This window comes from Bombina bombina, chromosome 2, assembly GCF_027579735.1.
Source record: "Bombina bombina isolate aBomBom1 chromosome 2, aBomBom1.pri, whole genome shotgun sequence".
NCBI lineage: Eukaryota > Metazoa > Chordata > Amphibia > Anura > Bombinatoridae > Bombina > Bombina bombina.
The window spans coordinates 1,213,213,572-1,213,240,024 of record NC_069500.1 but is presented as its reverse complement, the minus strand read 5'-3'; the positions used below and the strand labels follow the sequence as shown (position 1 = coordinate 1,213,240,024).

At 42.4% G+C, this 26,453-nt stretch overlaps 1 protein-coding gene across 1 annotated transcript in view; it reads right to left on the bottom strand.

The window, feature by feature from the left end:
• LOC128650191 (amidophosphoribosyltransferase) overlaps positions 1-26,453 on the bottom strand; it is a gene marked incomplete in the record, with an annotated part of 250,484 nt that overhangs the window by 46,814 nt on the left and 177,217 nt on the right. Inside the window, 1 exon segment of the mRNA XM_053703937.1 lies at positions 15,762-15,913. Within this exon segment, the coding sequence (XP_053559912.1) occupies positions 15,762-15,913 (152 nt within the window).

The following is a 26,453-nucleotide window of genomic DNA, read 5'->3' as shown; positions in this document are numbered from 1 at the left end:
TAACTGCAGCAATATCCTGCAGGGTGAACGCAGCAGACGCAGTTGAAGAACAAGGCGTCACCTGAGCTAGCGGTAATGGCTGCAACGCTATACTCTGAACCTCCTCAGCAGAATCCTGAGAAGCATCCGCTTTTGACAATTTTTTATTAAAGAAAATGTGATCTCTAAACTGCAAAGTCCTATCAGTGCATGATGGACAAAAAGTAACAGGCGGCTCCACATTGGCATTCAAACATAATGAACATGTAATGCTCTGAAGATCCATAATCCTAAACAATTATGATTGAGGAACTGATATACTTTCTTAAAAATATAAAAAAAAACTGCCTGATGTGACTGTTAATAATTTAATGAAAAACAAACAAACAGTGGGACTGATCCCAAAACATTTAACAAACCTCTTATTTATATTTTACATCAAATCAGTGTATCCCAAAGCGTTTGGGATACACTGATTTAATGTAAAATATAAATGAAGGTTTATTACCAAAGAGTTTGGTAAGAAATCCTTATTTATATTTTACAGCAAATCCGAGTGAAAAATAAAACTGTCAATACTCTTAACACTTAAGCTCTGCTGTGGCGCCTACCTGCCCCCACGACACACTGACACAGACTGCAAGGCTCCCGGACGCTTAAGACCGCCTGCTCTAAATGACAACCATGCGGTCTCAGTAAGCGTCTGGGAACAACATCCTCTGCCGAGTTCCGATGTCGGAAGAAAATGCGCGGCTTCTAGACACATCCGGTCTAAAGCGTGCAAAACTAACCCCGCCCCTCGTGGGCAGCAACACGAGAGGACCTCCGGCAAAGAATCGACAAACGATGGACGGGAAGAAAAAAAATAACAAGCGACCGCAACCTAGATTCCTCTGAATCTAAGACCGCTTGCGCAGAACTGCTCACATAAGCATAAACACATTGCCCCAGTAATAAGCACGTATCACATCCAGTACGGAGCCTCTTAGCTCCGGAACCAAATCCCCAGCGTCAAAAACAGCCTCTGAAATAAAAACATTGTCACAGTAGGAGCCTGATGATCTCTTAAACAGCCCCACTATGTGACTCTTGTATCCTGTACTTCCAAGTGTCCCCTTGAAACACAGTACTATGAGCTTACATAAGGTTTAATCCCTATATAATAGGCACCAACTACAGCCCTTTTCTGAGTTAAGAGTGTCCCAGAATATAACAGCTGCACGTACCTGAAAGCTTAAGCATGATCAGTCCCACATTCAAGAGGTCCTGCAGTTCCCTCCTGTAGAGCTGTGGAGACATATAGGGCCTTAGTTAGATATGCTAACACCATCATCTGAAGGGCAGCACTCAGTATGGGAGGCACAGTGAAAATTGAATCCCACCAGTTCCCATTGCTTTAAAGCCACCTTTTTAGCTCTACTCTAGAGGCTGACAAGGAATATGGCTACACCCTAAATAAAACAGTACAACACTGGTACCATTTTAAAAACATAATTTATGCTTACCTGATAAATTTATTTCTCTTGTAGTGTATCCAGTCCACGGATCATCCATTACTTGTGGGATATTCTCCTTCCCAACAGGAAGTTGCAAGAGGATCACCCACAGCAGAGCTGCTATATAGCTCCTCCCCTCACTGCCATATCCAGTCATTCGACCGAAACAAGACGAGAAAGGAGAAACCATAGGGTGCAGTGGTGACTGTAGTTTAATTAAAATTTAGACCTACCTTAAAAGGACAGGGCGGCCATGGACTGGATACACTACAAGAGAAATAAATTTATCAGGTAAGCATAAATTGTTTTCTCTTGTTAAGTGTATCCAGTCCACGGATCATCCATTACTTGTGGGATACCAATACCAAAGCTAAAGTACACGGATGATGGGAGGGACAAGGCAGGAACTTAAACGGAAGGAACCTCTGCCTGTAGAACCTTTCTCCCAAAAACAGCCTCCGAAGAAGCAAAAGTGTCAAATTTGTAAAATTTTGAAAAGGTGTGAAGCGAAGACCAAGTCGCAGCCTTGCAAATCTGTTCAACAGAGGCCTCATTTTTAAAGGCCCAGGTGGAAGCCACAGCTCTAGTAGAATGAGCTGTAATCCTTTCAGGGGGCTGCTGTCCAGCAGTCTCATAGGCTAAGCGTATTATGCTCCGAAGCCAAAAGGAGAGAGAGGTTGCCGAAGCTTTTTGACCTCTCCTCTGTCCAGAGTAAACGACAAACAGGGCAGATGTTTGACGAAAATCTTTAGTAGCCTGTAAGTAAAACTTCAAGGCACGGACTACGTCCAGATTATGCAAAAGACGTTCCTTCTTTGAAGAAGGATTAGGACACAATGATGGAACAATCTCTTGATTGATATTCCTGTTAGAAACCACCTTAGGTAAAAACCCAGGTTTGGTACGCAGAACTACCTTGTCTGAATGAAAAATCAGATAAGGAGAATCACAATGTAAGGCAGATAACTCAGAGACTCTTCGAGCCGAGGAAATAGCCATCAAAAACAGAACTTTCCAAGATAAAAGTTTAATATCAATGGAATGAAGGGGTTCAAATGGAACTCCCTGAAGAACTTTAAGAACCAAGTTTAAGCTCCACGGGGGAGCAACAGTTTTAAACACAGGCTTAATCCTAACCAAAGCCTGACAAAATGCCTGGACGTCTGGAACTTCTGCCAGACGCTTGTGCAAAAGAATAGACAGAGCAGAGATCTGTCCTTTTAAAGAACTAGCTGATAAGCCTTTGTCCAAACCCTCTTGGAGAAAGGACAATATCCTAGGAATCCTAACCTTACTCCATGAGTAACTCTTGGATTCACACCAATAAAGATATTTACGCCATATCTTATGGTAGATTTTCCTGGTGACAGGCTTCCGAGCCTGTATTAAGGTATCAATGACTGACTCGGAGAAGCCACGCCTTGATAGATTCAAGCGTTCAATCTCCATGCAGTCAGTCTCAGTCAGGCGCTATCAGAATCACCGATGCTCTCTCCCGTTTGATTTTGGCAATCAGTCGAGGGAGCAGAGGAAACGGTGGAAACACATAGACCAGGATGAAGAACCAAGGAGCTGCTAGAGCATCTATCAGCGTTGCTCCCGGGTCCCTGGACCTGGATCCGTAACAAGGAAGCTTGGCGTTCTGGCGAGACGCCATGAGATCCAGTTCTGGTTTGCCCCAACGATGGACCAGTTGAGCAAACACCTCCGGATGGAGTTCCCACTCCCCCGGATGAAAAGTCTGACGACTTAGTAAATCTGCCTCCCAGTTCTCTACGCCTGGGATGTGGATCGCTGACAGGTGGCAAGAGTGAGACTCTACCCAGCGAATTATCTTTGAGACTTCTAACATCGCTAGGGAACTCCTGGTTACCCCTTGATGGTTGATGTAAGCCACAGTTGTGATGTTGTCCGACTGAAATCTGATGAACCTCAGTGTTGCTAACTGAGGCCAAGCTAGAAGAGCATTGAATATTGCTCCTAACTCCAGAATATTTATTGGGAGGAGTTTCTCCTCCTGAGTCCACGATCCCTGAGCCTTCACGGAGTTCCAGACTGCACCCCAACCTAGAAGGCTGGCATCTGTTGTTACAATCGTCCAATCTGGCCTGCGAAAGGTCATACCCTTGGACAGATGGACCCGAGAAACCCACCAGAGAAGAGAATCTCTGGTCTCTTGATCCAGATTTAGTAGAGGGGACAAATCTGAGTAATCCCCATTCCATTGACTTAGCATGCATAATTGCAGCGGTCTGAGATGCAGGCGCGCAAATGGCACTATGTCCATTGCCGCTACCATTAAGCCGATTACTTCCATGCACTGAGCCACTGACGGGCGTGGAATGGAATGAAGGACACGGCAAGCATTTAGAAGTTTTGATAACCTGGACTCCGTCAGGTAAATTTTCATCTCTACAGAATCTATAAGAGTCCCTAGGAAGGAGACTCTTGTGAGTGGTGATAGAGAACTCTTTTCCACGTTCACTTTCCACCCATGCGACCTCAGAAATGCCAGAACTATCTCTGTATGAGACTTGGCAATTTAAAAGCTTGACGCCTGTATCAGGATGTCGTCTAGATACGGAGCCACCGCTATGCCTCGCGGTCTTAGAACCGCCAGAAGTGAGCCCAGAACCTTTGTAAAAATTCTCGGGGCAGTGGCCAACCCGAAGGGAAGAGCTACAAATTGGTAATGCCTGTCTAGAAAGGCAAACCTTAGGAACCGATGATGATCTTTGTGAATCGGTATGTGAAGGTAGGCATCCTTTAAGTCCACTGTGGTCATGTACTGACCCTCTTGGATCATGGGTAGGATGGTCCGAATAGTTTCCATTTTGAATGATGGAACTCTGAGGAATTTGTTTAAGATCTTTAGATCCAAGCTTGGTCTGAAGGTTCCCTCTTTCTTGGGAACCACAAACAGATTTGAATAAAATCCCTGTCCCGTCCGCAGAACTGGATGGATCACTCCCATTACTAGGAGGTCTTGCACACAGCTTAGGAATGCCTCTTTCTTTATCTGGTTTGCTGATAACCTTGAAAGATAAAATCTCCCTTGTGGAGGAGAAGCTTTGAAGTCCAGAAGATATCCCTGAGATATTATCTCCAACGCCCAGGGATCCTGAACATCTCTTGCCCACGCCTGGGCGAAGAGAGAAAGTCTGCCCCCCACTAGATCCGTTTCCGGATAGGGGCCGTTCCTTCATGCCGTCTTGGGGGCAGCAGCAGGCTTTCTGGCCTGCTTGCCCTTGTTCCAGGACTGGTTAGGTTTCCAGGCCTGTCTGGAATGAGCAACAGTTCCCTCTTGTTTTGAAGCGGAGAAAGTTGATGCTGCTCCTGCCTTGAAATTTCGAAAGGCACGAAAATTAGACTGTTTGGCCTTTGATTTGGCCCTGTCCTGAGGAAGGGTATGACCCTTGCCTCCAGTAATGTCAGCAATAATTTCCTTTAAGCCAGGCCCGAATAAGGTCTGCCCCTTGAAAGGAATGTTGAGTAATTTAGACTTTGAAGTCACGTCAGCTGACCAGGATTTAAGCCATAGCGCCCTACGCGCCTGGATGGCGAATCCGGAATTCTTAGCCGTTAGTTTAGTCAAATGAACAATGGCATCAGAAACAAATGAGTTAGCTAGATTAAGCGTTCTAAGCTTGTCAATAATTTCATTCAATGGAGCTGTCTGGATGGTCTCTTCCAGGGCCTCAAACCAGAATGCCGCCGCAGCAGTGACAGGCGCAATGCATGCAAGGGGCTGTAAAATAAAACCTTGTTGAATAAACATTTTCTTAAGGTAACCCTCCAATTTTTTATCGATTGGATCTGAAAAAGCACAACTGTCCTCAACCGGGATAGTGGTACGCTTTGCTAAAGTAGAAACTGCTCCCTCCACCTTAGGGACCGTCTGCCATAATTTCCGTGTAGTGGCGTCTATTGGAAACATTTGTCTAAATATAGGAGGTGGGGAAAAGGGCACACCGGGTCTATCCCACTCCTTGCTAATAATTTCTGTAAGCCTTTTAGGTATAGGAAAAACGTCAGTACACACCGGCACCGCATAGTATCTATCCAGCCTACACAATTTCTCTGGAATTGCAACTGTGTTACAGTCATTCAGAGCAGCTAATACCTCCCCAAGCAATACACAGAGGTTCTCAAGCTTAAATTTAAAATTAGAAATCTCTGAATCAGGTTTCCCCGAGTCAGAGATGTCACCCACAGACTGAAGCTCTCCGTCCTCATGTTCTGCATATTGTGACACAGTATCAGACATGGCTCTAACAGCATTTGCGCGCTCTGTATCTCTCCTAACCCCAGAGCTATCGCACTTGCCTCTTAATTCAGGCAATCTAGATAATACCTCTGACAGGGTATTATTCATGATTGCAGCCATGTCCTGCAAGGTAATCGCTATGGGCGTCCCTGATGTAATTGGCGCCATATTAGCGTGCGTCCCCTGAGCGGGAGGCGAAGGGTCTGACACGTGGGGAGAGTTAGTCGGCATAACTTCCCCCTCGACAGAACCCTCTGGTGATAATTCTTTTATAGATAAAGACTGATCTTTACTGTTTAAGGTGAAATCAATACATTTAGTACACATTCTCCTATGGGGCTCCACCATGGCTTTTAAACATAATGAACAAGTAGGTTCCTCTGTGTCAGACATGTTTAAACAGACTAGCAATGAGACTAGCAAGCTTGTAAAACACTTTAAAACAAGTTTACAAGCAATATAAAAAAACGTTACTGCGCCTTTAAGAAACACAAATTTTCCCAAATTTTGAAATAACAGTGAAAATATGCAGTTACACTAACGAGATTTTTACAGTGTATGTAATAAGTTAGCAGAGCATTGCACCCACTTGCAAATGGATGCTTAACCCCTTAATACCAAAAACGGAATAACAAATGACAAAAACAGAATTTATGCTTACCTTACTTTCTCCAACGGTGTGTCCGGTCCACGGCGTCATCCTTACTTGTGGGATATTCTCTTCCCCAACAGGAAATGGCAAAGAGTCCCAGCAAAGCTGGTCACATGATCCCTCCTAGGCTCCGCCCACCCCAGTCATTCGACCGACGGACAGGAGGAAATATATATATAGGAGAAACCACATGATACCGTGGTGACTGTAGTTAGAGAAAATAATTCATCAGACCTGATTAAAAAACCAGGGCGGGCCGTGGACCGGACACACCGTTGGAGAAAGTAATTTATCAGGTAAGCATAAATTCTGTTTTCTCCAACATTGGTGTGTCCGGTCCACGGCGTCATCCTTACTTGTGGGAACCAATACCAAAGCTTTAGGACACGGATGAAGGGAGGGAGCAAATCAGGTCACCTAAATGGAAGGCACCACGGCTTGCAAAACCTTTCTCCCAAAAATAGCCTCCGAAGAAGCAAAAGTATCAAATTGTAAAATTTGGCAAAAGTGTGCAGTGAAGACCAAGTCGCTGCCTTACATATCTGGTCAACAGAAGCCTCGTTCTTGAAGGCCCATGTGGAAGCCACAGCCCTAGTGGAGTGAGCTGTGATTCTTTCAGGAGGCTGCCGTCCGGCAGTCTCATAAGCCAATCGGATAATGCTTTTAAGCCAAAAGGAAAGAGGTAGAAGTCGCTTTTTGACCTCTCCTTTTACCAGAATAAACAACAAACAAGGAAGATGTTTGTCTGAAATCTTTAGTAGCCTCTAAATAGAATTTTAGAGCACGGACTATGTCCAAATTGTGTAACAAACGTTCCTTCTTTGAAACTGGATTCGGACACAAAGAAGGTACAACTATCTCCTGGTTAATATTTTTGTTGGAAACAACTTTCGGAAGAAAACCAGGCTTAGTACGCAAAACCACCTTATCTGCATGGAACACCAGATATGGCGAAGAACACTGCAGAGCAGATAACTCTGAAACTCTTCTAGCAGAAGAAATTGCAACCAAAAACAAAACTTTCCAAGATAGTAACTTAATATCTACGGAATGTAAGGGTTCAAACGGAACCCCTTGAAGAACTGAAAGAACTAGATTTAGACTCCAGGGAGGAGTCAAAGGTCTGTAAACAGGCTTGATCCTAACCAGAGCCTGAACAAATGCTTGAACATCTGGCACGGCTGCCAGTCTTTTGTGAAGTAAAACAGATAAAGCAGAGATCTGTCCCTTTAGAGAACTTGCAGATAATCCTTTCTCCAAACCTTCTTGTAGAAAGGATAGAATCTTAGGAATTCTTATCTTGTTCCATGGGAATCCTTTAGATTCACACCAACAGATATATTTTTTCCATATTTTATGGTAAATTTTTCTAGTTACAGGCTTTCTAGCCTGAATCAGAGTATCTATTACAGAATCTGAAAACCCACGCTTTGATAAAATCAAGCGTTCAATCTCCAAGCCGTCAGTTGGAGGGAAACCAGATTCGGATGTTCGAATGGACCCTGAACAAGAAGGTCCTGTCTCAAAGGTAGCTTCCATGGTGGAGCCGATGACATATTCACCAGGTCTGCATACCAAGTCCTGCGTGGCCACGCAGGAGCTATCAAGATCACCGAGGCCCTCTCCTGATTGATCCTGGCTACCAGCCTGGGGATGAGAGGAAACGGTGGGAATACATAAGCTAGGTTGAAGGTCCAAGGTGCTACTAGTGCATCTACTAGAGTCGCCTTGGGATCCCTGGATCTGGACCCGTAGCAAGGAACCTTGAAGTTCTGACGAGACGCCATCAGATCCATGTCTGGAATGCCCCATAATTGAGTTATTTGGGCAAAGATTTCCGGATGGAGTTCCCACTCCCCCGGATGGAATGTCTGACGACTCAGAAAATCCGCTTCCCAATTTTCCACTCCTGGGATGTGGATCGCAGACAAGTGGCAGGAGTGATCCTCCGCCCATTGAATTATCTTGGTCACTTCTTTCATCGCCAGAGAACTCCTTGTTCCCCCCTGATGATTGATATATGCAATGGTCGTCATGTTGTCTGACTGAAACCTTATGAATTTGGCCTTTGCTAGTTGAGGCCAAGCTCTGAGAGCATTGAATATTGCTCTCAGTTCCAGAATGTTTATCGGGAGAAGAGACTCTTCCCGAGACCATAGACCCTGAGCTTTCAGGGATTCCCAGACCGCGCCCCAGCCCACTAGGCTGGCGTCGGTCGTGACAATGACCCACTCTGGTCTGCGGAAGCTCATTCCCTGTGACAGATTGTCCAGGATCAGCCACCAACGGAGTGAATCTCTGGTCTTTTGATCTACTTGAATCGTCGGAGACAAGTCTGTATAATCCCCATTCCACTGTCTGAGCATGCACAGTTGTAATGGTCTTAGATGAATTCGTGCAAAAGGAACTATGTCCATTGTTGCAACCATCAATCCTATTACTTCCATGCACTGCGCTATGGAAGGACGAGGAACAGAATGAAGTACTTGACAAGAGCTTAGAAGTTTTGATTTTCTGACCTCTGTCAGAAAAATCCTCATTTCTAAGGAATCTATTATTGTTCCCAAGAAGGGAACTCTTGTTGACGGGGACAGAGAACTTTTTTCTTTGTTCACCTTCCATCCGTGAGATCTGAGAAAGGCTAGGACGATGTCCGTATGAGCCTTTGCTTTTGACAGGGACGACGCTTGAATCAGGATGTCGTCCAAGTAAGGTACTACTGCAATGCCCCTTGGTCTTAGAACCGCTAGAAGGGACCCTAGTACCTTTGTGAAAATCCTTGGAGCAGTGGCTAATCCGAATGGAAGTGCCACAAACTGGTAATGCTTGTCCAGAAAAGCGAACCTTAGGAACTGATGATGTTCCTTGTGGATAGGAATATGTAGGTACGCATCCTTTAAATCCACGGTAGTCATAAATTGATTTTCCTGGATAGTAGGTAGGATCATTCGAATAGTTTCCATTTTGAACGATGGTACCCTGAGAAATTTGTTTAGGATCTTTAGATCCAAAATTGGTCTGAATGTTCCCTCTTTTTTGGGAACTATGAACAGATTGGAATAAAATCCCATTCCTTGTTCTCTTATTGGAACTGGATGTATCACTCCCATCTTTAACAGGTCTTCTACACAATGTAAGAATGCCTGTCTCTTTATTTGGTTTGAAGATAATTGAGACCTGTGGAACCTTCCCCTTGGGGGTAGTTCCTTGAATTCCAGGAGATAACCTTGAGAAACTATTTCTAGCGCCCAAGGATCCTGAACATCTCTTGCCCAAGCCTGAGCAAAGAGAGAAAGTCTGCCCCCCACTAGATCCGGTCCCGGATCGGGGGCTATCCCTTCATGCTGTTTTGGTAGCAGTGGTAGGCTTCTTGGCCTGCTTACCCTTGTTCCAGCCTTGCATTGGTTTCCAGGCTGGTTTGGGTTGTGAAGTATTACCCTCTTGCTTAGAGGATACAGAATTAGAGGCTGGTCCGTTTCTGCGAAAGGGACGAAAATTAGGCTTATTTTTAGCCTTAAAAGACCTATCCTGTGGGAGGGCGTGGCCCTTTCCCCCAGTGATGTCTGAAATAATCTCTTTCAAATCAGGTCCAAATAATGTTTTACCTTTGAAAGGAATGTTAAGCAATTTTGTCTTGGAAGACACATTCGCTGACCAAGACTTTAGCCAAAGCGCTCTGCGCGCCACGATAGCAAACCCTGAATTTTTCGCCGCTAATCTAGCTAATTGCAAAGCGGCATCTAAAACAAAAGAGTTAGCCAATTTAAGTGCTTGAACTCTGTCCATAACCTCCTCATACGAAGATTCTTTACTGAGCGACTTTTCTAGTTCCTCGAACCAGAAACACAACACGCTGCCGTAGTGACAGGAACAATGCATGAAATTGGTTGTAGAAGGTAACCTTGCTGTACAAAAATCTTTTTAAGCAAACCCTCTAATTTCTTATCCATAGGATCTTTGAAAGCACAACTATCTTCGATAGGAATAGTAGTGCGTTTGTTTAGAGTAGAAACCGCCCCCTCGACCTTGGGGACTGTCTGCCATAAGTCCTTTCTGGGGTCGACTATAGGAAATAATTTCTTAAATATAGGGGGGGGAACAAAAGGTATGCCGGGCCTTTCCCACTCTTTATTTACTATGTCCGCCACCCGCTTGGGTATAGGAAAAGCGTCGGGGGGCACCGGAACCTCTAGGAACTTGTCCATCTTACATAATTTCTCTGGAATGACCAAATTGTCACAATCATCCAGAGTAGATAACACCTCCTTAAGCAGTGCGCGGAGATGTTCTAATTTAAATTTAAATGTCACAACATCAGGTTCAGCTTGATGAGAAATTTTTCCTGAATCTGAGATTTCTCCATCAGACAAAACCTCCCTCATGGCCCCTTGAGATTGGTGTGAGGGTATGTCAGAACAGTTATCATCAGCGTCCTCTTGCTCTTCAGTGTTTAAAACAGAGCAATCGCGCTTTCTCTGATAAGTAGGCATTTTGGATAAAAGATTTGCTATGGAGTTATCCATTACAGCCGTTAATTGTTGCATGGTAATAAGTATTGGCGCACTAGATGTACTAGGGGCCTCCTGTGTGGGCATAACTGGTGTAGACACAGTAGGGGATGATGTAGTATCATGTTTACTCCCCTCATTTGAGGAATCATCTTGGGCAATATCATTATCTGTGGCATTACTGTCCTTACTTTGTTTGGACACTATGGCACAATTATCACATAAATTTAAATGGGGAGACACATTGGCTTTCATACATATAGAACATAGCTTATCTGATGGTACAGACATGTTAAACAGGCTTAAACTTGTCAACAAAGCACAAAAAACGTTTTAAAATAAAACCGTTACTGTCACTTTAAATTTCAAACTGAAAACACTTTATTACTGAATATGTGAAAAAGTATGAAGGAATTGTTCAAAATTCACCAAAATTTCACCACAGTGTCTTAAAGCATTAAAAGTATTGCACACCAAATTTCAGAGCTTTAACCCTTAAATTAACGGAACCGGAGCCGTTTTCAAATTTAACCCCTATACAGTCCCAGCTATATGCTTTGCTGAGACCCAACCAAGCCCAGAGGGGAATACGATACCGAATGACGCCTTCTAGAAGCTTTTTTAGTGATTCTTAGATCCTCACACATGCATCTGCATGCCTTGCTCTCCAAAAACAACTGCGCAGTAATGGCGCGAAAATGAGGCTGAGTCTATAACTAGAAAGGCCCCCAGACTAAAAAAGGTGTCCAACACAGTGCCTGCCGTTTTTTAAATGTTCCCCAAGATTATAATGCCAATTATTAGCTAGAATCTGCATAATATGCCCCAATAAAGCAATCGTTTTAGCCCATAAAAATGTCTACCAGTTTTAAAGCCCTTTTTTAAGCCCTTTATTCTTTTATATTTAACTAAGAAAATGGCTTACCGGTCCCCATGAGGGGAAATGACAGCCTTCCAGCATTACATGGTCTTGTTAGAAATATGGCTAGTCATACCTTAAGCAGAAAGGTCTGCTAACTGTTTCCCCCAACTGAAGTTACTTCATCTCAACAGTCCTGTGTGGAAACAGCAATCGATTTTAGTTACTGTCTGCTAAAATCATCTTCCTCTTACAAACAGAAATCTTCATCCTTTTCTGTTTCAGAGTAAATAGTACATACCAGCACTATTTTAAAATAACAAACACTTGATAGAAGAATAAAAACTACATTTAAACACCAAAAAACTCTTAACCATCTCCGTGGAGATGTTGCCTGTGCAACGGCAAAGAGAATGACTGGGGTGGGCGGAGCCTAGGAGGGATCATGTGACCAGCTTTGCTGGGACTCTTTGCCATTTCCTGTTGGGGAAGAGAATATCCCACAAGTAAGGATGACGCCGTGGACCGGACACACCAATGTTGGAGAAAACGTTTTTTAAACAGTCACAACAACTGCCACAGCTCTACTGTGGCTTTTTACCTCCCTCAATACGACTTTTGAAGCCTTCTGAGCCCTTCAGAGAAGTCCTGGATCATGCAGGAAGAAGCTGGATGTCTGTGTCTAATTTTTGCTGTGCAAAAAAACGCCAAAATAGGCCCCTCCCACTCATATTACAACAGTGGGAAGCCTCAGGGAACTGTTTCTAGGCAAAATTCAAGCCAGCCATGTGGAAAAAACTAGGCCCCAATAAGTTTTATCACCAAACATATGTAAAAAACGATTAAACATGCCAGCAAACGTTTTAAAATACACTTTTATAAGAGTATGTATCTCTATTAATAAGCCTGATACCAGTCGCTATCACTGCATTTAAGGCTTTACTTATATTACTTCGGTATCAGCAGCATTTTCTAGCAAATTCCATCCCTAGAAAAATATTTTAACTGCACATACCTTATTGCAGGAAAACCTGCACGCTATTCCCCCTCTGAAGTTACCTCACTCCTCAGAATATGTGAGAACAGCAAAGGATCTTAGTTACTTCTGCTAAGATCATAGAAAACGCAGGCAGATTCTTCTTCTAAATACTGCCTGAGATAAACAGTACACTCCGGTACCATTTAAAAATAACAAACTTTTGATTGAAGAAATAAACTAAGTATAAAACACCACAGTCCTCTTACGACCTCCATCTTAGTTGAGAGTTGCAAGAGAATGACTGGATATGGCAGTTAGGGGAGGAGCTATATAGCAGCTCTGCTGTGGGTGATCCTCTTGCAACTTCCTGTTGGGAAGGAGAATATCCCACAAGTAATGGATGATCCGTGGACTGGATACACTTAACAAGAGAAATTGATAATAGGAGTAAATTAGAAAGTTGCTTAAAATTGCATGTTCTTTCTGAATTACAAAAGAAATTTTTTTCTGCACTGGGCTATCTGACCAGCTTCACCATTCTGAAAAAAAAAACCTGTCCTAGCCGAAAGACGCCACTCCTCTTTCACACCCCCTGCTGTGTATCATGGATAAACAGTAGCCCTACAAAGTTTCTATGCACCACACGCATACAGTCCTAGTCTCCTACACATAACAATGGCGCCGGATCACTTGAAAGGCGCAAAAAATAGATATACATAATTTTAGAGTGAGTCTCAAAAAAGGGTTAACTCCATGCGTTGCAGGAAATAAACCCTTAAAGTGATGGTAAAGTTAGCTTCAAGTCGATGAAGTATAGCATTATGCGTGACAAATAAATATATCGTTCATTCATCATTTTCTATATATTGTAAGTTATTACCTTTATAAAGTTATTGCATAACATTAGTAAATTCAACCCGTATATATTTTTTTTAATTTTCCACTTGATCACGTTTTTTTTCAAGCCAATTGATTTTCTGGCCGTTAGGCGGCCGTCACTCGACGTCATCCGCCCCTATATTTATCTGCGCGTGCGCTAGTTACTTATTCTAAATCTAGATAACCTGGCTCACTCCAGTTTTGCGCATGCGTATTAATTCTAGCTTGTAAACCATTTATTCATCAACTGCATAATATACGGATTGCATGCGCAGTGAAAAAAGCCTCGGCGAATAGCGCATGCGCATTGGAAGTTTGACTCGTGAACAAGCTTTTTAGAGGGGTGGAGAGTGTGGGTGGGACCTCTGAAGATCTCAATACTTGAGGAAGACGGAAGTATGGTTTGGGAGGAGTCGGGAGACGAATGGTATGAAATTTCAACTAAACTTTTTTTTCAGAAATAAATCGATAATTGCCAAAAAAATCTTAGCGACTACATTAAGGAGAGATTCATAAATGCTATGTTGTCTTCATAAAAGCATAATTTTACCTTCACTTTAAGTCCCCAAAAAATCGATAGTGCATGCACTCTGCCAAAAACACCCTTACTAAGGGGTTTGTGCCCCAAATAAATAACAGGAGAATGCTAGAGTCCTAAACCCCATTAGTGCCAGCCTTCTAGCCCCAGAAGAACAAAAGGCCCTTACCTGCATTCTAGTCGTCTGGCAGTCAGACGACTCACAAAGTTTGAGAGGATGCCGCTCCTCACAGGGACCTGTGTAAAAAGAAAGTAAACTTACTCAGGCTTTCTATACCAGGGCAGCAACATGTTAGGAAAACACAGCAAAGCCTCCTTTATAAGTTCCTAACTGCTTTAAAGCCACCACAGCCCTGCTGAAGAGACTAACGTGGATTACAGCTACACCCAGAGCAATCTTGCCCAGACTTCAAAATAAAAAAATATTGAGAGAAGAATCTTACTCAGGACACCTAATTACTTCACCTCCTCCTTGCACTAGAGGCAAAGAGAATGACTGGGGGATTGTGGGTAGGAAGTGATATTTAACAGCTTTGCTGTGGTGCTCTTTGCCTCCTCCTGCTGGCCAGGAGTGATATTCCCAACAGTAATGGATGATGATCCATGGACTCACCGTGTCATTAGAAAGAAATGTATTTTTTAATTACATGTAACTGTCCTGAATGTAAGTTTTTTAAATATTTTGTCAGTCTTCTCTATCAGTAGATTGCGGGTGTTGCCCTTATCAGCCAATGAGCGGTTTACATTGAAATAGCTTTTACTTGACTTTTTCCATTTCAATTACAGGTAAGTCTAAAAAATGTTTCCACTAAGCTGTTACAACCCATATCTTTGTATTACTATATAACATTTATAGGTTACTCTAAAATGTCAACTTATTTTGCAATATCTTGATGTTTAAACTGAGACAATTCTGTTTTGTGACTGCCCTTTCATAGTGAGAATAAAAAAAGCCTAGATTGACAAGGACAATTTCCGTAGATGACCTGAACAGACATAAGCAGAATGTAAAACTTGCAAGCAAGATCACTCATGACTTGAATTCAGTGGTAGTCAGCAATGTGCTTAATGTTTTTGCAGCTGCAGCGTGTGACCTTTCAGAATATAGATGACTTGGATTTGCCTGGCCAAAGAGCTACTGGTTACAGAGACAATTAACACCTTGATAATTAAACATTTTACATAAAAAGTATGTGTAGTAAAACAAATTTGTGATATACTTTTCATGTAATTTAGCTCGGAAAATTGTGTCATTTATTAATTCTCAGAGCTGAAAATGCACCCAGCTAACACTGCTAAATTTATCTTTCATTAAACTGGTTCTAGCAGATAACAGCAAAACAATACACTTTTACTAACTGTGGCTAGCTTTGTAAGTTGCAAACTCAAGCTCAGATTGGTTTCTCCATATAAACAATTGCAGCAAACAAGAGGTTCATTTATTTTAAAAATGTATAGACTTGGCTGACAAGTTATTCTATAGCAAGATAACAAAAACAACTTGTAATTACATGGTGTTTACTGTTCCTTTAACAGCTTTTATATTTGATTAGCATTAAGGATATAACAAATAAGCTTAGATCTAGAATTCACACTGACCATACCTTCAAATATTGAATCAGGACGTGCAAAATAAACATATTCAAATATGCAAAATGCTGAGGGGTCTCCTGCAGGTCTGGGCACAATGTCTAGTGTCTGTATGCCATCCCGGGAGATTTTCACTATTTCTCCTGGCAGGACTTCCCGGTAATATCTTTTAAAGAAAAAAAAAAATGATCATAAAAAGATTGTTAGGACATATGGCCCTGTAATTTGCTTTTGGTGGAATTGCTAAAAGTTGTAGAATAATTAAAATGAAATCTGCATGTACAAAATATAGTGTTTACATAAATATTGATATAATTACATTTTCATATGTTTTAACAATGCTCATTTTAGAAATGCTAAAATGAGAGTCAAACATTTGTGTTTTTAATTGCTCTCTCTTAATTGATATATAATCTAAATATATCTACATAATCACCAAGCACCACAATATGATGCAAGGCTGGCTCAGTACAATGTGCTGGCTGGGTCCAGTAGCCACCCGTTTTAAAGATTAGCAGATTGAAATGTCATACAAAAGCAGGTAGACACCCAACTGATGATCTTAAAAACACAGTCCTAATATGCCCTCCCTATATGCCACCCCATTCAAATACCTCCTGGGTTTAATGAACTTGCCTGGTCCAATTATAGAGCCAGCCCTGAGCAGAGGACAAGTTTACTATTAAATACCCTGTTTTGCTCACTTGGTCATGGCGTAAAGGGACATCAAACCCAAAATCTCTCTTTATTCAGATACGAGCACTGGTTTTCAAACCTGTCCTCAGGCCTCCCTAAAAGGGCAGATTTTTGAGGATATCTGAACTGGAGCACAGGTGAAATAATCAGCTGATTATTAAAGATTGTTATTTTACCTGTTCTCACCCAAGGTAAATCTGAAAATCCGGCCAGTTGGGGAGGCCTGAGGGCAGGTTTGAAAACCAGTGAGATGGAGCAAATCCGTTATTACATTTGCTTTGTTCTCATTTTATTACTTGTTGAAGAGTATTCCTAGGTAAGCTCAAGTGCAGCAATGTGCTACTGGGCTGCTGCTGCTGATTTTTATCTCAACATATATATGACCCTTGTCATTGGCTCACCTGATGTAACCACCTTGCTACCAGTAGTGCATTGCTGCTCCTACAACAAGAGAAAGCAAATTTTAAGTAATTTGTTCAAAAATGTATTCTCTATCTGAATCAAGAAAAAATATTTTTGGTTTTATGTCCCTTAAAGAGATACTAAATTCAAAAATTTTTAAGCAACTTCCTAATTTACTCCTATTATCAATTTTTCTTTGTTCTCTTGCTATCTTTATTTGCAAAAGAAAACATCTAATCTAAGAGCCAGCCAATTATTGGTTCAGAACTCTGGACAGAAGATATTCACCAATCAACAAGGACAACCCAGGTTGTGAACCAAAAATGGGCCGCCTTCTAAACTTACATTCTTGCTTTTCAAATAAAGAATGCAAGAGAATGAAGAAAAAATTGATATTAGGAATAAATTAGAAAGTTGCTTAAAATTGCATGCTCTATCTGAATCATGAAAGATAAAATTTGGGTTCAGTGTCCCTTTAACCCCTTAATGACCTGTGCCGAACCCTGTACGATGCTGCTGTTCTAGGCCTCTCACTGCCGCGAACTCGCTAAAAGTAACAAGATTGTGCTATTTCTGCATGCCCCACGAGTGGGGCAGTGCAGAAATAGACGGGCAGAAGGGGCCACTCTGGGAGGGTTAGGATGGAGGCGGGTGGGCAGCCTGCTACGCTACAGAAAAAGGAAATGTATGCTTACCTGATAAATTGATTTCTTCTATGATACGACGAGTCCACGGATTCATCCTTTACTTGTGGGATATCATCCTCCTGCTAACAGGAAGTGGCAAAGAGCACCACAGCAGAGCTGTCTATATAGCTCCTCCCTCGACTCCACCCCCCAGTCATTCGACCGAAGGTATAGGAAGAAAAAGGAGAAACTAAAAGGTGCAGAGGTGACTGAAGTTTTAAACCAAAAAATATAATCTGTCTTAAATTGACAGGGCGGGCCGTGGACTCGTCGTATCATAGAAGAAATCAATTTATCAGGTAAGCATAAATTTCCTTTTCTTCTATAAGATATAAGTCCACAGATTCATCCTTTACTTGTGGGATACAATACCAAAGCTACAGGACACGGATGAACGGGAGGGACAAGACAGATACCTAAACAGAAGGAACCACTGCTTGAAGAACTTTTCTCCCCAAAAATAGCCTCCAAAGAAGCAAAATTATCAAATTTGTAAAATTTGGAAAAGGTATGAAGGGAAGACCAAGTCGCAGCCTTACAAATCTGTTCGACAGAAGCATTGTTTTTAAAAGCCCATGTGGAAGCCACCGCTCTAGTAGAATGAGCTGTAATTTTTTCAGGACGCTGCTGTCCAGCAGTCTCGTATGCCAAACGGATGATGCTTTCAGCCAAAAAGAAAGAGGTAGCCGTAGCTTTTTGACCTCTACGCTTTCCAGAATAGACAACAAACAGAGAAGATGTTTAACGGAAATCCTTGGTCGCTTGCAAGTAAAACTTCAAGGCACGAACCACGTCCAGGTTATGTAACAGACGCTCCTTCTTTGAAGATGGGTTAGGACACAGAGAAGGAACAACAATTTCCTGATTAATATTCTTATTTGAAACAACCTTAGGAAGGAATCCTGGTTTTGTACGCAAAACCACCTTATCAGAATGGAATATAAGATAAGGTGAGTCGCATTGTAACGCAGATAGCTCAGAAACTCTTCGAGCAGAAGAGATAGCTACTAAAAACAGAACTTTCCAAGATAGAAGTTTAATATCTATGGAATGTATGGGTTCAAACGGAACCCCTTGAAGAACACTTAGAACTAAATTCAAACTCCATGGCGGAGCAACAGGTTTAAACAAAGGCTTAATTCTAGCCAAAGCCTGACAAAACGACTGAACGTCTGGGACATCTGCCAGACGCTTGTGTAGTAAGATTGAAAAAAACAGAATTTATGCTGATAAATTACTTTCTCCAACGGTGTGTCCGGTCCACGGCGTCATCCATTACTTGTGGGAATATTCTCTTCCCCAACAGGAAATGGCAAAGAGCACAGCAAAAGCTGCCCATATAGCCCCTCCTCAGGCTCCGCCCCCCAGTCATTCGACCGACGGTTAGGAGAAAAAAAGGAGAAACTATAGGGTGCCGTGGTGACTGTAGTGTATAGAGAAAGAAAATTTTTCAAACCTGATTAAAAAACCAGGGCGGGCCGGACACACCGTTGGAGAAAGTAATTTATCAGGTAAGCATAAATTCTGTTTTCTCCAACATTGGTGTGTCCGGTCCACGGCGTCATCAATTACTTGTGGGAACCAATACCAAAGCTTTAGGACACGGATGAAGGGAGGGAGCAAATCAGGTTACTTAAACGGAAGGCACCACGGCTTGCAAAACCTTTCTCCCAAAAATAGCCTCCGAAGAAGCATAAGTATCAAATTTGTAGAATTTGGCAAAAGTGTGCAGAGAAGACCAAGTCGCTGCCTTACATATCTGATCAACAGAAGCCTCGTTCTTGAAGGCCCATGTGGAAGCCACAGCCCTAGTAGAGTGAGCTGTGATTCGTTCAGGAGGCTGCCGTCCGGCAGTCTCATAAGCCAATCGGATGATGCTTTTCAGCCAGAAAGAGAGAGAGGTAGCAGTAGCTTTTTGTCCTCTCCTCTTACCAGAATAAACGACAAACAAAGATGAAGTTTGTCTGAAATCCTTTGTTGCGTCTAAATAGAACTTTATAGCACGGACCACATCTAAATTGTGTAACAAACTTTCCTTCTTTGAAACTTTATTTGGACACAGAGAAGGAACAACTATTTCCTGGTTAATATTCTTGTTGGAAACTACTTTTGGAAGAAAACCAGGTTTAGTACGCAAAACAACCTTATCTGAATGGAACACCAGATAGGGTGGATCACACTGCAAAGCAGATAATTCAGAAACTCTTCTAGCAGAAGAAATAGCAACCAAAAACAGAACTTTCCAAGATAGAAGCTTGATATCTATGGAATGTAAAGGTTCAAACGGAACCCCTTGAAGAACTGAAAGAACTAAATTTAGACTCCAAGGAGGAGTCATGGGTCTGTAAACAGGCTTGATTCTGACCAAAGCCTGTACAAAAGCTTGTACATCTGGCACAGCTGCAGTCGTTTGTGTAACAAAACAGATAAAGCAGAAATCTGTCCTTTTAGGGAACTCGCTGACAACCCTTTATCCAAACCCTCTTGGAGAAAGGAGAGAATCTTAGGAATTTTAATCTTACTCCAGGAGAATCCCTTGGATTCACACCAACAGATATATTTTTTCCATATTTTATGGTAAATCTTTCTAGTCACAGGTTTTCTGGCTTGGACCAGAGTATCTATCACTGAATTTGAAAACCCACTCTTGGATAAAATCAAGCGTTCAATTTCCAAGCAGTCAGCTGCAGAGAAACTAGATTTGGATGTTCGAATGGACCTTGTACTAGAAGATCCTGTCTCAAAGGTAGCTTCCATGGTGGAGCCGATGACATATTCACCAGGTCTGCATACCAAGTCCTGCGTGGCCACGCAGGAGCTATCAGAATCACTGAGGCCTTCTCCCGTTTGATCCTGGCTACGAGCCTGGGAAGGAGAGGAAACGGTGGAAACACATAAGCTAGGTTGAACGACCAAGGCGCCACTAATCCATCCACTAGAGTCGCCTTGGGATCCCTGGATCTGGACCCGTAGCAAGGAACCTTGAAGTTCTGACGAGACGCCATCAGATCCATGTCTGGAATGCCCCATAATTGAGTTAACTGGGCAAAGACCTCCGGGTGGAGTTCCCACTCCCCCGGATGGAAAGTCTGACGACTCAAATAATCCGCCTCCCAGTTGTCTACTCCTGTGATGTGAATTGCAGATAGATGGCAGGAGTGATCCTTCGCCCATTTGATGATCTTGGATACCTCTCTCATCGCCAAGGAACTCTTTGTTCCTCCCTGATGGTTGATGTAAGCTACAGTCGTCATGTTGTCTGACTGGAATCTTATGAATCCGGCCTTCGCTAGCTGAGGCCAAGCCCGGAGCGCATTGAATATCGCTCTCAGTTCCAGGATGTTTATCGGGAGAAGAGACTCTTCCCGAGACCATAGACCCTGAGCTTTCAGGGAATCCCAGACCGCGCCCCAGCCTAATAGACTGGCGTCGGTCGTGACAATGACCCACTCTGGTCTGCGGAAACTCATTCCCTGAGACAGGTGATCCTGAGTCAACCACCAACGGAGTGAGTCTCTGGTTACCTGGTCTACTTGAATCTGGGGAGACAAGTCCGCATAGTCCCCATTCCACTGATTGAGCATGCACAGTTGTAATGGTCTTAGATGAATTCGAGCAAAATGAACTATGTCCATTGCTGCAACCATCAACCCTACTACTTCCATGCACTGAGCTATGGAAGGCTGCAGAATAGAGTGAAGAACTTGACAAGCGTTTAGAAGCTTTGACTTTCTGACTTCTGTCAGGAAGATCTTCATTTCTAAAGAATCTATGATTGTTCCCAAAAAGGGAACTCTTGTTGACGGAGACAGGGAACTCTTTTCTACGTTCACCTTCCACCCGTGAGATCTGAGAAAGGCTAGAACAATGTCTGTATGAGCCTTTGCCTTGGAAAGAGACGACGCTTGAATTAGAATGTCGTCTAGATAAGGTGCCACTGCAATGCCCCTCGGTCTTAGAACCGCCAGAAGGGACCCTAGCACCTTTGTGAAAATTCTGGGAGCAGTGGCTAAACCGAACAGAAGAGCCACGAACTGGTAATGTTTGTCCAGAAAGGCGAACCTTAAGAACTGATGATGATATTTGTGGATAGGAATATGTAGGTACGCATCCTTTAAATCCACGGTAGTCATATATTGACCCTCCTGGATTGTAGGTAAAATTGTTCGAATGGTTTCCATTTTGAACGATGGAACTCTGAGAAATTTGTTTAGAATTTTTAAATCCAGAATTGGTCTGAAAGTTCCCTATTGTTTGGGAACTACAAACAGGTTTGAGTAAAACCCCTGACCTTGTTCCACTGTTGGAACTGGGTGTTTTCCTCCCATCTTTAACAGGTCTTCTACACAATGTAAGAATGCCTGTCTCTTTATTTGGTCTGAAGATAAGCGAGACATGTGGAACCTTCCCCTTGGAGGAAATTCCTTGAATTCTAGAAGATAACCCTGAGAGACTATTTCTAGTGCCCAGGGATCTGGAACATCTCTTGCCCAAGCCTGAGCAAAGAGAGAGAGTCTGCCCCCTACTAGATCCGGCCCCGGATCGGGGGCTACCCCTTCATGCTGTCTTGGTAGCAGCAGCAGGCTTCTTGGCCTGTTTACCCTTGTTCCAGCCTTACATTGGTTTCCAAGCTGGTTTAGCCTGGGAAGCGTTACCCTCTTGTCTAGAGGCTGCAGAGTTAGAAGCCGGTCCGTTCCTGAAATTACGAAAGGAACGAAAATTGGACTTATTCTTAGCCTTGAAAGGCCTATCCTGTGGGAGGGCATGGCCCTTCCCCCCAGTGATGTCTGAAATAATTTCTTTCAATTCTGGCCCAAAAAGGGTCTTACCTTTGAAAGAGATATTAAGCAATTTTGTCTTGGAAGATACATCCGCCGACCAAGACTTTAGCCAGAGCGCTCTGCGCGCCACAATTGCAAACCCTGAATTTTTCGCCGCTAATCTCGCTAATTGCAAAGCGGCATCTAAAATAACATAATTTATGTAAGAACTTACCTGATAAATTCATTTCTTTCATATTAACAAGAGTCCATGAGCTAGTGACGTATGGGATATACATTCCTACCAGGAGGGGCAAAGTTTCCCAAACCTTAAAATGCCTATAAATACACCCCTCACCACACCCACAAATCAGTTTAACGAATAGCCAAGAAGTGGGGTGATAAGAAAAAGTGCGAAGCATATAAAATAAGGAATTGGAATAATTGTGCTTTATACAAAAAAATCATAACCACCACAAAAAAGGGTGGGCCTCATGGACTCTTGTTAATATGAAAGAAATGAATTTATCAGGTAAGTTCTTACATAAATTATGTTTTCTTTCATGTAATTAACAAGAGTCCATGAGCTAGTGACGTATGGGATAATGACTACCCAAGATGTGGATCTTTCCACACAAGAGTCACTAGAGAGGGAGGGATAAAATAAAGACAGCCAATTCCTGCTGAAAATAATCCACACCCAAAATAAAGTTTAACAAAAAACATAAGCAGAAGATTCAAACTGAAACCGCTGCCTGAAGAACTTTTCTACCAAAAACTGCTTCAGAAGAAGAAAATACATCAAAATGGTAGAATTTAGTAAAAGTATGCAAAGAAGACCAAGTTGCTGCTTTGCAGATCTGGTCAACCGAAGCTTCATTCCTAAACGCCCAGGAAGTAGATACTGACCTAGTAGAATGAGCTGTAATTCTTTGAGGCGGAGTTTTACCCGACTCAACATAGGCAAGATGAATTAAAGATTTCAACCAAGATGCCAAAGAAATGGCAGAAGCTTTCTGGCCTTTCCTAGAACCGGAAAAGATAACAAATAGACTAGAAGTCTTACGGAAAGATTTCGTAGCTTCAACATAATATTTCAAAGCTCTAACAACATCCAAAGAATGCAATGATTTCTCCTTAGAATTCTTAGGATTAGGACATAATGAAGGAACCACAATTTCTCTACTAATGTTGTTGGAATTCACAACTTTAGGTAAAAATTCAAAAGAAGTTCGCAACACCGCCTTATCCTGATGAAAAATCAGAAAAGGAGACTCACATGAAAGAGCAGATAATTCAGAAACTCTTCTAGCAGAAGAGATAGCCAAAAGGAACAAAACTTTCCAAGAAAGTAATTTAATGTCCAATGAATGCATAGGTTCAAACGGAGGAGCTTGAAGAGCTCCCAGAACCAAATTCAAACTCCAAGGAGGAGAAATTGACTTAATGACAGGTTTTATACGAACCAAAGCTTGTACAAAACAATGAATATCAGGAAGAATAGCAATCTTTCTGTGAAAAAGAACAGAAAGAGCAGAGATTTGTCCTTTCAAAGAACTTGCGGACAAACCCTTATCCAAACCATCCTGAAGAAATTGTAAAATTCTCGGTATTCTAAAAGAATGCCAAGAAAAATGATGAGAAAGACACCAAGAAATATAAGTCTTCCAGACTCTATAATATATCTCTCGAGATACAGATTTACGAGCCTGTAACATAGTATTAATCACGGAGTCAGAGAAACCTCTATGACCAAGAATCAAGCGTTCAATCTCCATACCTTTAAATTTAAGGATTTCAGATCCGGATGGAAAAAAGGACCTTGTGACAGAAGGTCTGGTCTTAACGGAAGAGTCCATGGCTGGCAAGATGCCATCCGGACAAGATCCGCATACCAAAACCTGTGAGACCATGCCGGAGCTATTAGCAGAACAAACGAGCATTCCCTCAGAATCTTGGAGATTACTCTTGGAAGAAGAACTAGAGGCGGAAAGATATAGGCAGGATGATACTTCCAAGGAAGTGATAATGCATCCACTGCCTCCGCCTGAGGATCCCGGGATCTGGACAGATACCTGGGAAGTTTCTTGTTTAGATGAGAGGCCATCAGATCTATCTCTGGGAGCCCCCACAATTGAACAATCTGAAGAAATACCTCTGGGTGAAGAGACCATTCGCCCGGATGCAACGTTTGGCGACTGAGATAATCCGCTTCCCAATTGTCTACACCTGGGATATGAACCGCAGAGATTAGACAGGAGCTGGATTCCGCCCAAACCAAAATTCGAGATACTTCTTTCATAGCCAGAGGACTGTGAGTCCCTCCTTGATGATTGATGTATGCCACAGTTGTGACATTGTCTGTCTGAAAACAAATGAACGATTCTCTCTTCAGAAGAGGCCAAAACTGAAGAGCTCTGAAAATTGCACGGAGTTCCAAAATATTGATCGGTAATCTCACCTCCTGAGATTCCCAAACTCCTTGTGCCGTCAGAGATCCCCACACAGCTCCCCAACCTGTGAGACTTGCATCTGTTGAAATTACAGTCCAGGTCGGAAGAACAAAAGAAGCCCCCTGAATTAAACGATGGTGATCTGTCCACCACGTTAGAGAGTGTCGAACAATCGGTTTTAAAGATATTAATTGAGATATCTTCGTGTAATCCCTGCACCATTGGTTCAGCATACAGAGCTGAAGAGGTCGCATGTGAAAACGAGCAAAGGGGATCGCGTCCGATGCAGCAGTCATAAGACCTAGAATTTCCATGCATAAGGCTACCGAAGGGAATGATTGTGACTGAAGGTTTCGACAAGCTGTAATCAATTTTAGACGTCTCTTGTCTGTTAAAGACAGAGTCATGGACACTGAATCTATCTGGAAACCCAGAAAGGTTACCCTTGTTTGAGGAATCAAAGAACTTTTTAGTAAATTGATCCTCCAACCATGATCTTGAAGAAACAACACAAGTCGATTCGTATGAGACTCTGCTAAATGTAAAGACGGAGCAAGTACCAAGATATCGTCCAAATAAGGAAATACCACAATACCCTGTTCTCTGATTACAGACAGAAGGGCACCGAGAATCTTTGTGAAAATTCTTGGAGCTGTAGCAAGGCCAAACGGTAGAGCCACAAATTGGTAATGCTTGTCTAGAAAAGAGAATCTCAGGAACTGATAATGATCTGGATGAATCGGAATATGCAGATATGCATCCTGTAAATCTATTGTGGACATATAATTCCCTTGCTGAACAAAAGGCAATATAGTCCTTACAGTTACCATCTTGAACGTTGGTATCCTTACATAGCGATTCAATAATTTTAGATCCAGAACTGGTCTGAAGGAATTCTCCTTCTTTGGTACAATGAAGAGATTTGAATAAAACCCCATCCCCTGTTCCGGAACTGGAACTGGCATAATTACTCCAGCCAACTCTAGATCTGAAACACAATTCAGAAATGCTTGAGCTTTCACTGGATTTACTGGGACATGGGAAAGAAAAAATCTCTTTGCAGGAGGTCTCATCTTGAAACCAATTCTGTACCCTTCTGAAACAATGTTCTGAATCCAAAGATTGTGAACAGAATTGATCCAAATTTCTTTGAAAAAACGTAACCTGCCCCCTACCAGCGGAACTGGAATGAGGGCCGTACCTTCATGTGAACTTAGAAGCAGGCTTTGCCTTTCTAGCAGGCTTGGATTTATTCCAGACTGGAGATGGTTTCCAAACTGAAACTGCTCCTGAGGACGAAGGATCAGGCTTTTGTTCTTTGTTGAAACGAAAGGATCGAAAACGATTGTTAGCCCTGTTTTTACCTTTAGACTTTTTATCCTGTGGTAAAAAAGTTCCTTTCCCACCAGTAACAGTTGAAATAATAGAATCCAACTGAGAACCAAATAATTTGTTTCCCTGGAAAGAAATGGAAAGTAGAGTTGATTTAGAAGCCATATCAGCATTCCAAGTCTTAAGCCATAAAGCTCTTCTGGCTAAGATAGCCAGAGACATAAATCTAACATCAACTCTAATAATATCAAAAATGGCATCACAGATGAAATTATTAGCATGCTGGAGAAGAATAATAATATCATGAGAATCACGATTTGTTACTTGTTGCGCTAGAGTTTCCAACCAAAAAGTTGAAGCTGCAGCAACATCAGCCA